Source organism: Amblyraja radiata, chromosome 23, assembly GCF_010909765.2.
Source record: "Amblyraja radiata isolate CabotCenter1 chromosome 23, sAmbRad1.1.pri, whole genome shotgun sequence".
Classification (NCBI taxonomy): Eukaryota; Metazoa; Chordata; class Chondrichthyes; order Rajiformes; family Rajidae; genus Amblyraja; species Amblyraja radiata.
Window position 1 is genome coordinate 19,962,568 of NC_045978.1, and position 13,689 is coordinate 19,976,256.

At 42.2% G+C, this 13,689-nt stretch overlaps 1 protein-coding gene across 2 annotated transcripts in view; it reads right to left on the minus strand.

Moving 5' to 3' along the window:
* Positions 1–8,025: 8,025 nt before the first annotated feature.
* The window catches only part of LOC116986292 (phosphatidate phosphatase LPIN2-like), a 41,669-nt gene continuing 36,005 nt past the window's right edge, over positions 8,026–13,689 (minus strand). For both annotated transcript variants that reach the window (XM_033041676.1, XM_033041675.1), the window contains exons 19-20: positions 13,471–13,574; positions 8,026–10,789 (exon numbers count right to left, since the gene is read on the minus strand). In XM_033041676.1, the coding sequence (XP_032897567.1) occupies positions 10,624–10,789; positions 13,471–13,574 (270 nt within the window). In that variant the 3' untranslated portion in view covers positions 8,026–10,623. The remainder of the gene's footprint in view (positions 10,790–13,470; positions 13,575–13,689) is intronic.

A 13,689-nucleotide genomic window follows, 5' to 3' on the forward strand; every position in this document is an offset into this window, starting at 1 on the left:
ACTCTTGAAGTTGCCAATATCTAACGCAGCAAAACCCAGCCATGCACCAGCACTCGGACAACTCCTCATACGTACTGCTTGACCATGACCCAGGTAACCATCTCCCATACCGTTACCAATCTCATCATCTCTAGCGATTTCCCCTCAACGGTATCCAACCTTATATTTCCCCTACCCTGTATGGCCTGTTTCTATCTCCTTCCCAAAACCAGCAAATAGGACTGTCCTGGCAGCTTCATTGTTCTTGCTTGCCACCCCAAACCCATCTCCAAATATTTAGATTCTACCTTGTCCATCCCCCCCCCCCCCCAACCCCATAATCTACATCCAAGACACCTCCTGATTTCTTCAACACTTCAATAACAATTCCAAGGTCCCAATTGCCTCATCTTTACCATGTATTTGCAGTCCTTTTACACCTCCATTCTATACCAGGAAGGTTGCAGGCCCCCCCCCCTCGTTCTTCCTTGAACAGCTCCAATCTGCTACAATGCCACAACAAAGTTGTTTCTGCATGAGTTCACTGCACTTTGTTCTTAGGTTTATACTTATTTTTCTTCAGTTTTTCTCTTTAACCAAAACTCCAACAGTCCAGCATCCTATTGTTTGGAAATTCTGATGGTTTAGCATCTGGCTCGGTCATTAGTTAATTAGCCGAGGATTGAGAGTGCAGATGGGATTTAGAACCAGAACTGGGGTTCAAGGGGGCCGTCGGGGCTGGGGTGTAGGCAGGGTGTGCAGTCAGACTGGGGATGGGATCAGGAGCATCAGGGGCAGGAACATGGAGCTGGACCCACGGAGCAGTCTATTTAAAAATGTGCTCACCAAAATTAATGGAAAATGTATTGTCTATCTATATATTACTAAAACTCTCATCTTGTTTGTTTGCGAGTCTGCGTGTCTGTCTGTGTGTCTGTCTGAGTGCCTGTCTGCGGGTCATGCCCTGAATTACGCCAAAACGGTACACGATAGCGCTACAATTTTTGGACCACCTTACTCACCAATCATTTGAAGTTGCAGTGGCAGTTAGCAGCAGCTATGACGTCACAATGGGATATAATTTACATAAACGGCCCTTCAGCAGGGCTCCACCCACAATGACATCACAATGGGATCTAATTTACATAAAAAAACAAAACAGCAGCTTCCACCTCACAATGACGTCAAGGGCGGTAGGGAGGGGAGAGATGTTATGAATGGAGGGAGGGAGTGACTGAGGGCAAGGGAAAGGAGAGGTGAGGGGGAGAGGGGAGGAAAGGGGAGAGAAGAGGGAGGGTGAAGAGGAGGGAGAACGAGTGTTGGGGGATGAGGGGAAATAAGTTGGGGGGCTATGGGTGAGTGATGGGAAATTGCGTTGGGGGAAAGAGTGAGTGGTGGAAACGGGTTGCATTGGGGGAACGCGTGAGTGGTGGAATATTGCGTTGGGTGAACGGGGCCCGACGGGTCCCACTTGGTCTAGTACTACATTAAAACGTGAACAAAAGTGAACTAAAATCATGTTTGGATATTAATTGGAGCAACATCCAATAGTCCAGAAAATCTGCTAGTCTGCCAAGGGTGTCAGATTATCGGAATTTTACTGCATTTGTTCTGGTGGATTCTCGCAAGCAGAGTCTATTTATCTCCCTATTGCTAAACTATCTATTCTAAGGGTATTAACATTGAATTAGACAATTTTAAGTAACTACATAAACCCCCACCCCTCCTTTTTTCCCCAATCCCCTGTGCCCTACCTGGACCCGCACCTATTAGTCCCTTCCCACTCCTCTTCCACCTACATTCCTTCCTCAACATGCCTATCAACCACCCTCCCCCCTCATCTGTATCCACCTATTACCTGCCAGGCTTTGGCCTGCCCCTCCTCTCTTCCAGCTTTCATTTCCCTACCCCATAACCACAATCAGTCTGAAGAAGGATCCTGACCTAAAACGTCACCTATTCTTGAGATGCTGCCCTGCTGAGCTACTCCAGCACCTGTGTCCTCTATTCAAAGGGTGATTGTATATACCAAACTCCTATTAAAATTATATTCTGAGAGGAACTTAGTCCAGAATAATTTGAAATCATCTCTAATTTTAATACTATAATTCCAGCAGATGAGTCACCTTGCAGGTTTCATTAATTTTGCACCAGTTGTGGCAGGAGAGCAGTAGAAAACCTGCAAACATTTAGATATACTGATGGCTTACTGGATAATTATCTCCCATAAAAAAAACCTCAGTCTCTGTGCTAACCTAGCTCATCTCATTTAAGGCAGCAGATGGTTCTTGGCATTAATCCTCATTAACCTCAGTCTGGGGAAATTCGGCAAGTCTTCCCAGTCCTGATTGCTATCTAGTGGTTCATAAACATCAAATGATGACATAATCAGGCACTGGTACAATGCCTGTTCTGGATTGCCTGCCTAAAACTTTCAGGTTAGGACACCCATCATTGTTTTCAATTCAACCATCTGTATCCTTTCACTAAACACATGATGATCATTAAAAACGATTTAACCTTCTTAAAACAATATAACCCATGAAGAAAATGGGTGGAGATCCAGCTTCAGTTGTGAGTTGTCTTCTTATTGAAGTCTTGCAGGAACAGTATACAAGATAACAAGTGAGGATTTAGGGTGTTGGGAGGAGAGTTAAGGAAAAGGACCAAAAAGGTGACAATCTCAGGACTACTGCCTGTACCACGCGACAGTGAGAGTAAGAATAGAGCGAGGTGGAGGATAAATGCGTGGCTGAAAGACTGGTGCAGAGGGCAGGGATTCAAGTTTCTGGATCATTGGGACTTCTTTTGGGGAAGGTGGGACCTGTACAGAGAGGATGGGTTGCACTTGAACCCGAGGGGGACCAACATCCTGGCGGGGAAATTTGCAAAGGTCACTGGGGAGACTTTAAACTAGAATGGTTGGGGCGAGGGACTCAAATAGAGAAAGCTAGTAGACCGAATGGGAGGCAGGAAGCAGAAAAGGGAAGCACTCGGACACAAGAGGAGAAAGAAAAAAAAGGAAATAAACAGAGAAGAAGAGACGGGGGGTTTCTTAAATATGCATATTTTAATGCTAGGAGCGTTGTAAGAAAGGTGGATGAGCTTAGAGTCTGGATAGACACCTGGAAGTATGATGTTGTGGCGATCAGTGAAACATGGTTGCAGGAGGGCTGTGATTGGAAACTAAATATTCCAGGATTTCATTGCTTCAGGTGTGATAGAATTGGAGGGGCAAGAGGTGGTGGTGTTGCATTGCTAGTCAGGGAAGATATTACAGCAGTGCTTTGGAAGGATAGATTGGAGGGCTCATCTAGGGAGGCTAGGGAAGCGGAAAATCAAAATGTGACAGGAGGATCCAGAATGTGTGAAGATAAAGCTCTAGATGTAAAAGGGGCAAAAACGAAAGGAAGGGTAGTAAAAATCATCTGAAAGTGCTTTATCTAAATGCGCGGAGTATTCGAAGTAAGATAAATGAATTAATGGTGCAATTAAGTATATATAGTTATGATATCGTGGCCATTACGGAGACATGGCTGCAAGGGGATCAGGACTGGGAGTTAAATATAGAGGGGTACTCGACAATTAGAAAAGATAGGCAGGAAAGAAAGGGAGGAGGGGTGGCCCTTTTAATAAGGGAGGGAATAACGGCAATGGAGAGGAAGGATATTGCGTTGAAGGATCAGGATAGTGAAACAGCTTGGGTACAGATAGAGAATAACAAGGGGAAAAAAACACTAGTGGGTGTGATTTATAGACCTCCAAATAGCTGTGACGCTGTTAGTCAGAACATAAATCTGCAAATAGTTGACGCATGTAAAAAGGGAACTGCTGTAATCATGGGGGACTTCAATTTTCATATTAATTGGGCAAACCAAACTGGGCAGGGTAGACTAGAGGAAGAGTTTATAGAATGTATTAGAGACGGGTTCCTAGAACAGTATGTCACAGAACCGACAAGGGGGGAGGCAATCTTAGATCTGGTCCTGTGTAATGAAGCAGGATTAATTAAAAATGTCATAGTTAGGGACTCGTTGGGAACAAGTGACCACAATATGGTCGAATTCCATATTCAAATAGAAGGGGAGCAGGTTGAAACTCAGGCTAGGGTGCTTAGTCTAAATAAGGGGGATTATGAAGGTATGAGGACTGAGCTGATCAAAGTTGACTGGGATAGCAGACTCAAGAATAAGACGGTACATGAGCAGTGGTGTACGTTTAAGGATCTACTGTATAACCTTCAAGAAAAATTTATTCCTATGAAGAAAAAAAGGGGTAAGGGTAAGAACAGTCAGCCATGGCTCAGTAAAACTATAAAGGATAGTATTCGGCTGAAGGCAAGGGCATATAAGGTAGCCAGAGATAGTGGGAGGGTAGAGGATTGGGAAGCATTTAAAGGTCAGCAAAAAGTAACTAAGAGATTAATTAAGACGGGGAAAATAGACTATGAAAGGAATTTAGCGAACAACATAAAAACTAATAGTAAGAGTTTTTATAGCTATATAAAAAGAAAAAGGGTGGCTAAGGTGAACGTTGGTCCATTGGAGGGTGAGACTGGAGAGTTGTTGGTGGGGAACATGGAAATGGCAAAGGCATTAAACGAGTATTTTGTATCAGTCTTCACCATAGAAGACACAAAAAATATTCCAACGCTGGATAAACAGGAGGCGGTAGGAATGGAGGAGCTAAATACTATTAAGATCACCAAGGAGGTGGTATTAGGGAAATTAATGAGACTGAAGGAGGATAAATCCCCTGGGCCTGATGGATTACATCCAAGGGTCTTGAGGGAGATAGCAGTGGGGATTGTGGATGCATTGGTGATAATTTTCCAAAACTCCCTGGAGGCAGGAACGGTCCCAGTGGATTGGAAAATGGCCAATGTAACACCTATATTTAAAAAAGGAAGTAAACAGAAGGCGGGTAACTATAGACCGGTTAGTCTAACATCGGTGGTGGGTAAAATGTTAGAGACAATTATTAAAGAAACACTAACGGGGCACTTGGATAAACATGACTTCATCAGACAGAACCAGCATGGTTTTGTGAAGGGGAAATCGTGTTTAACGAATCTGCTCGAATTCTTTGAGGAAGTAACAACCCGGGTGGATAAAGGGGAACCGGTGGATGTGGTATACTTGGACTTCCAAAAGGCTTTTGACAAGGTGCCACATAAGAGACTATTGCTAAAAATAAAAAATTATGGGATTGGGGGTAATATATTAGCATGGGTAGAGGATTGGCTAACAAATAGGAAGCAGAGAGTGGGGATAAATGGTTCATACTCGGGATGGCAACCGGTAACTAGCGGGGTTCCGCAAGGGTCGGTGCTGGGACCCCAGTTGTTCACAATTTATATAAATGATTTGGAGGAGGGAACCAAGTGTAATATATCAAAATTTGCGGACGATACGAAAATGGGAGGGAAAGTGGGGGATGAGGAGGATAGGAAGAGTCTGCAAAAGGATATAGATAAGCTAGGTGAGTGGGCAACAACTTGGCAGATGAAATTTAATACTAATAAATGTGAAGTCATTCACTTTGGGGAAAAAAATGATAGGGCAAGTTATTTTCTAAATGAGGAGGAGCTGCGTTGTAATGCAACGCAAAGGGATCTAGGGGTATTAGTACATGAATCACTAAAAGTCAGTATGCAGGTGCAGCAAGCAATCAGGAAGGCCAATGGAGTTTTGGCCTTTATTGCTAGGGGGATTGAGTATAAAAACACGGAGGTCTTGCTGCAGCTGTACACGGTATTAGTGAGACCACATTTGGAATACTGTGTACAGTTCTGGGGTCCATACTTAAGAAAGGATGTACTAGCCCTGGAGGCAGTGCAGCGAAGGTTTACAAGATTAATTCCTGCAATGAGGGGATTGACATATGAGGAAAGGTTAAGTAAGCTGGGACTCTACTCTTTGGAGTTTAGAAGAATGAGAGGCGATCTCATTGAAACGTATAAGATCGTGAGGGGCCTTGATCGGGTGGATGCACCGAGGATGTTCCCAATGATCGGGGAGGCTAGAACTAGGGGACATAGTTGCAGAGTGAGGGGGGGCTCTTTTAAAACTGAGATGAGGAAGAACTTCTTCACCCAGAGGGTGGTTAGTTTGTGGAATTCACTGCCCCAGGGAGCAGTGGAAGCAGAAACGTTAAATATATTTAAGTCAAAAATAGATGTTTTTTTAGCTGCCAAGGGGATAAGGGGCTACGGGGAGAGGGCAGGGATATGGACCTAGGTATGGTTAGTATAGTAAGACCTGAGTGATCTCCTGGACAAGTGTCGATCGCCTGGATTGGGGTCGGAGAGGAATTTCCCGGATTTTTTTCCCGAATTGGACCTGGGTTTTTATCCGGTTTTTTGCCTCCCCCAGGAGATCACGCGGTTCTTGGGGTGGAGAGGGGTGATAGCGGTATAAAGGGGAGGGTAGTGTCTTGTGTTCTGTGTCTTGTGTCTACTGTTTGTGGGTAAGTGTGTCTGTTTAGTGTTCAGCCATGAGTGAATGGCGGTGCGGGCTCGACGGACCTGGTGGTCTACTCTCGCACCTACTTTCTATGATTCTATGATTCTATGAATCTGTTCCCCTCTACTTACCCTCTCTGCCACCTGGCAGAACTTGTTCACACCCTCTACTTTTGAATCCACTCACTTTTTTCAAGTCAAGGGAGTGGCCATGGGCACTCTCATTGGCTCCAACCATGCCTGGCTTTTTTTTTTGGTTATGCAGGAGTGTTTGTTCCAAAAAAACACTGGCATAATCCCCAACTTTCTCTGCTACAGCAATAACTGCATCGGGGCTGCCTCCTGCACCCGTGCAGAACTCATTGATTTCATCAACTTTATTAACTTACACTTTGCCCTCAAATTCACTTTGACCATCTCTCTCCCTTTTCTTGATATGTCTTTCGACATCAGTGGACTACTGTCTACTATAAACCCACTGACTCGGTTATCTGGACTGCACCTCCTCCCACCCTGCCTCTTGCGAGAATGTCATCCCCTTCTCTCAACTTCAACTTCTCTGCCGCATCTGTACTAAAGGTGTGGTTTTCCACTTTAGGAAATCTGAGATGTGATCTTTCTTTTGTAAAACTGGTTTTCCCTCTGCTGCTGAAGATAGATCCCTCACGCATGTCTCTGTGTCCCACAGTTCTGCTCTCACTCCCCATCCAGACGGAATAAGGAAGGGTACCGAACCAAAACGTCACCTACCTATGTTGTCCGGAGATGCTCCCTGACCCGCTGAACTACTCCAGTACATTGTGTTCTCCGGAACAAGGATGGAGATCACAAGGTCCTTATCTTTCACACCAGCCTCCACAATCAACACATATTCTCCAACCTTTCTGTCACCTTCAACATGATCCCACCACTCACAACTCCACCATATTCTATAGAGACCACTCCCTCTACAACTCCTTTGTACACTCCCTCTACAATTCCTTCACCCCAAACTGTCCCCTCCACCTGTATTTTCCCCTGCAACCACAGGAGATGTAAAACCTGTCCCTACACCTCCTTTCTCACATCCATCCAGGTACTCCAGAAGTCCTTCCAGGTGAGTCAAGGACTCACATGCACTCCCCTAACCTCGTCCATTGCATTCGGTGCTCCCGATATGGTTTCTTTTACATCGGTGAGACCAAGTGAAGATGAGGCAACCATTTCACCAACAAATTACACCCGGTCAACATAGGCATGTCGGTACTCCCGGTCGCTAACCATTTTTCTCCATACCGACCTTTCTGTCCTGAGTCTCTTCCATTGCCAGAGTGAGGCCACATACAGTCGAGGAACAGCAACTCCTAATGATATGATTTGTTCCTCCTAATGACATGAACATTGAATTTTTCAACTTTAGCTAATATCCACTCCTCATCCCCTTGTCCTCCCCCTATTTCTTGTGCTCCTTTCTGGTGAAATGCTTAATGATATTCCAGTTACTAAATATAAATATTCATATATTTATTTCTTGAATGTGTTACTTAATATTTGACCCAGGACAAAATATTTAGTTCAAAAATAACATGTCAGGCACACAAATACAAGTTCATTTTTTCTTTAATTATTCCAGTTACATCTAAGACATATTTAAGAAATAGATAATAGCATTCGTTGGAACAAGTTTACTTTAACAATTGTTAAAATTACAGTAACCTGCCAATGTAATAAATAAAATAGTTTTGAAATTTCTGCTTCCCTTTCCATGGTATATTACAGTTTGATTCAGGTGTCATTTTCTTGCATTATAGTTAAGACTTCCCTGAATATGCCATGGATCAAAAAATATCCTTTGGATGACATATGAAAATTGAATGCATCAGGTGCATACCTTGTAAGATTGAGCCATTTTAACTGAATCTGTAACTACAAATTAGAACTGCAAAATAATTAAGAATTAAATAAGTGCTTGCATTACTGTTCAAGAAGCCCATTTTTTTCCAGACTAAATAGAACTGTAATTATAGCATTATAATTAGCATTATAAGCATTTGCTTTCGGTGCTACTCTGTGCATTGATTCAGACTCAGAGTGTTTGTTTTATATCAGGTGAGCATCTACTATGCAATTTGTACCTTACAAAATGTTGATTTCATACAGGTAGCACAAACAGCATTGTTAAAATAGAAAAATAGCTTTAAAAAGTCATTGTTTACAAATGTTTGAACTTTCACAGAAAGAACATGCATTCAAATGATCTCCTCCACCAATGTCCAACTATTGCTTGCTGCATGGTAACAAAATAATTCCTACATTCGGATCAAAATGGGACCTAGCAAGTTATGCATTTATATTGAGTGAAATAACAAGGCAAATATCGCCATCTTTAAAACCTCCTACATACCGTGTGATAACTGTTTCCATAATGCAATACAACTGCAGTTCTACAATTTCCTTGTTTTCTCTTACAATCATCTCAATATCATGCACATCTCTCTATTAAGGACTGGTCTATACTCTTAATGCTTGAAAAAGAACCAAAAGAGTCATGATTGAAACAAGAGGAAAAATAAGATTTTTGTTTTCCTCAGGATTCTAATGCACATGGCACACCATCTCACCACCATCAAGCAGTTACCTCAATGCCTAGTCAGTTTAAAGATTAAAATTCATTGGTCTGAGGTTGACCACACATGCTTGTTAGCTTAATCTACCAACTGCCTTTAATTTCACTATTTAGCATATTTATTAAATATTTTAATCTAACTCATTAAAAACCCATACATAAGGTTTTTAATGGTTTACTTTGCTTTACTGCATTTAATTTTACTATTGATTTCCATGCCATACTATAGTGTTTCAGAAGAGATTTTCAGGCATGGTAATTAAGACTTACGGTAATTCATTGCACAGGCATGGGCAAGTTGGGCTGAAGGGCCTGTGTCCATGCGCTATGCCTCTATGGAAGCTGAGGAAATCTAATTATGGAACTGTAGAAGTCTTCATGACAGCAACAAAGAAATATATAGATGGCTGAATTCATGTATTATGTGGTAACTTTTCCTTAAAAAGCTGAAATGAACAGATGTCATATTGATTGTCCACAGTTTTCTCAGATTACAGGTAAATGTAACTTCTTATCAGGTGTCTTTCATGGAACATGTTAGGGCTCACTGCAAATACTACAACTCTTAAAGGTAGTAAACCCACCATCAGACAGTGGCATTTAAAATTCCTTACAATTATTCCATCCTTCTGTATCAGAGGAGTCACATTTCAAAAAGTTAAAAATTTAGTTAGGGTAAAGCCTCCTTTATGTTGAAATGTTTTGCAGTTTCATATGATGCTAGTTTGTTCTCTTAACGTTCGCTTTGTACCACACCTCAGCAGTTGGGAAATACCTTTACAGTCCAGTAACATTATGACATCCCCCCTCAAAACTCTATAGCATGACCTCCAACTGCATACTTGATGTTTAATTCACGTAAACTCTCTGTGGCCTAGCCTCTAAGTACCTTTCCCCATTCCCCCTCTTCATCAAGTCCTCTTGTTACTTGCTGCTCTTTCCTCCACATTTGATTCTACAATGTGTTAAGACAAAGACCCTTCTGTGTATTCATGTCCATTTTGTACTTGTTTTGCTGAACCCCTCTCACTCCCACCCACAAAAGCATAATCGTTGGGTGCAAATTTTCATAGCTCTTTTGCAGGTGAAGATTGAGAATTCAAGAGTCTTAGCCATTAACAAGAACTTTACTTCAGATTTGCATCTAATTTCTACCATATTGATATGGCAAGTTTTGATTAATTTGGAAAGAAAAGATTTCTACCACCTCTACCCTCTTAGGAATGTCATAAAACTATTCTCTCTAGTTGAAAGTGCTATACCACAGGGCAATGTCTTTCAAAGCCAAAAGGGAATCTCTAATCAACTGCAACTTATCAATAAACTAATTGTAGTTCTTTGAGGGGTTTTCCTAAAATTATCAATGTTTAAAGTGCGAGATGGAGGAAACAGCAGTGCGAGTCTCATCACAAGTTGCAACTATTGAAACTCCACTTGAATTCACAGATTAATATTTACAACTAGCATTTTAAGTCAATTTTGAGATCTATGGCCTTCAAATCAGAAGTTACAGCTCATAATATGCTATAATAGAATTTTATAGGCCTAAAATCGTTCAGAGTTTTTGCAAGGTCTATTATTCTTTGGTGTTTTTAAATTCATTGAGTTCATCCAGATCAAGCTGAAGAAGTGGTTCACGCCAAAATGCAAAATGGCTGTATTCAGGGTAAACAAAAGCAGAGATTCTTTCTTGTGCTATTAGTGGAAATACATGTTCGACTAATTCACCCAATCGTGAATACCTGAGGAGAGAAAAGAAGACTATCTCAGATTTATAGACAATTTTCCATGAATCCTGACAGAGAACATGCAACAATGCAAACAATCTATGCTATAATCACACCAGACATGCGTAACTTCAAAAAGGCCATGCTGATCACAAAGGCAGTCACTAATGTAGTCTAGAAACAAGCAGAAATTAGAATTGGGTCACGTTGGATGTCATAATGATAAATATCAAATTGTTCTGCAGTTAGCTCACAGAGACACTTATGTAACATTAAGCTGCATCACCACGAATGCTAAAGATTTTATTTATAAACACATTGTTGTAAAAAATTAGTTGGCTAAAAGATCATTTGTTAAGACAAATTACAGATGAGTCAGAGTATAGGAGGGAGATTGATCGACTGACGAAATGATGTCAGAAAAACAACTTTGCTCTCAACATCAGTAAGACCAAGGAACTGATTGTGGACTTTGGTAGAGGAAGAACGGGGATCTACAAACCACGTCTTAACCACAAAATATTTTTTGCATGATTAAAATCTTAGCAGACTTTGGCATTTTACATACCAGCACCATAATCATAACAATGCTTATGCTGCCATTTTGCCTCACTTTGTGTGAACGTTAGGAGCTCAAGGGTTAAATAATGTTCTCCAAAAACATCTTTACAGGAACAGGTTTCAGAAATGTGCTGCAATGTAAGTTTTGTTTAAATAGTTTTTAATTATTTACCCGAGGCTTCAGGATTTTCTTCTCTCACACGCCACACAAAATTGGCACAGAATTAAAAGCAGAGTACCGTGCAAAAAAGTACGATGTACCTAGCAGGCAAGTTTAAGCACTATGAGAAGGTGTTCATTGTCTTAAAAAACAACTATACCCACTGCTAGTAGTAAAACACAATATGTTGGAGCAACTCATTGAATCAGGCAGCATCTGTGCAGTGAATGGAAAGGCAACATTTTGGGTTGGAACCCCCTGTTCAGACTGATTGTAGTGGGGGGGGGGGGGAGGGGGGAATAGAAAGCTGGATAAGAGTTGATGGCAGGGGAGGGGGGGGGGGGAAAGAACAAAGCGTGGCAAGAGATAGATGGATACAGTTGAAGGGGTTTTGATTGGCAGATGGGTGGACAAGAGTTAGAGATGAAAAAGGAAACAAAAGGAGTGTCAGCTAAGAAGAAGAGTGAAATGTAAAGCCAGAGGAAGGAATATAGGTGGAAGGACATGCGAAGGGAGCTGGGGCACAGGATAGAGAGGGGAGGGGGTGGAGCGGGGAGGGGGTGGAGCGGGGAGGGGGTGGAGCGGGGAGGGGGTGGAGCGGGGAGGGGGGAGTTGGAAAAGGGGGGGAGTTGGAAAGGGGGGAGTTGGAAAGGGGGGAGTTTGGGTCTTTGCCTAACATTGGAGAATTCAATACTCATACTTTTGGGTTGCAGTCAGTTAACTGTGGGAACCTGTTGGTTTATAGTAGTCAAAAACTAAGAAATCCTCTATCCATGTTGAAGAAGGGTCACAAGCCAAAATGTCGCCCATCCACGTTCTCTAGAGATGCTGCCTGACCTGCTGAATTACCCCAGCACTTTGTGCCTTGGGATAAAGTAGACATCAGTTGATAATCCGTCCCATGATGGTGACACAGAGAGACGAAGATAAGGGAGTGAGGCGTCAGAGATATTCCAAGAGATTTTGAGTGCAGGATGGAAATATGTGGTAAAGTCGATCAAATCAACGTTCTACAAGGTGCAGAAGGCAGCATAAAGCTACGCGCACAGCTGCACAGCAGAGACGCACAGGTGATGAACATAGAAGAGTACAACACAAGAACAGACCCTTCAGCCCACAATGTCATTGTTCCTCCCCCTTTTGATCACTCAACCTATCCACTGGTTATGTTGCTCATGCTTCCTACAGCCCCCTCACCCTTCTGCACAGGGAGCATGAATCTCAGACCTGCTAAAAAAGCTAAAGGGCTGAGGCATCCTCTAACACTGCCTCTGGAATCCCCCCTATATGCCTTGCTTGCAGTCAGACCCACCTTTGCCCGACTACGGACCAAATGGGAAGTAGTCAATCTAACCGGTGTGACTACCTCCAAAAACACAGTGTCCAGGTAATTCTCCCCATCCCTGATATGCCACAGCATTTTAACCTGACTTCGGGTCATCAGCTTTGAGCCCGAGTTCCTCGATCATGCAACACTTGCTGCAGATGTGGCCATCAGGAACCACCAAGGGGTCCACCAGCTCCCACATCAGGAAGCTGTAAGAGGATCGAAGGGATCAGATGAAAGATTTCTTTCACCTAGAGGTTGCACTTTGGAACATATTACCTGGGAAGGTGGTGGAGACAGGTATTCTTACAACATTTTAAAAGTATCCAGATAACATTTGAATCACCAATGCATAACAAGCTACAGACAAGTGTTGGCATCTGGGGTTAGTATAGATGGGTACTTGACTGCCGGCATGGACAAGGTGGGCTGAAGAGCCTATATATGTGCTGCATGTCTCTACGAACACCACCTTCTCTGGGTAATCAAATATATAAATAAGCAATGTATATTACATATTAGCTACATGCATTTCACTAGAATTGTTATTAGTTGTTGGATATCTGCTATGTTCATCTAACAGTAATTTTAAAAACTACCTTCACTTTTAATAAACTAAATTTACATTGGATAACATCACTGACTTACGAAGATTTGTTGCTTTTAGTTTGTTCCTGAATTAGCTCTCCTTTTGGATTTACAATGAAAATTCGACTTTCTTGCACGTTAACTTCTTTATAGGCATAGGCATCCTATAACAAATATGAAAGAAAGACCGTAAGCATTTAAGTACATCCGATTTGATTACACTTAGTTTTATTCACCCAAACGCACTTCCAAGAATTGGTTTTACATTCACACTGGCTA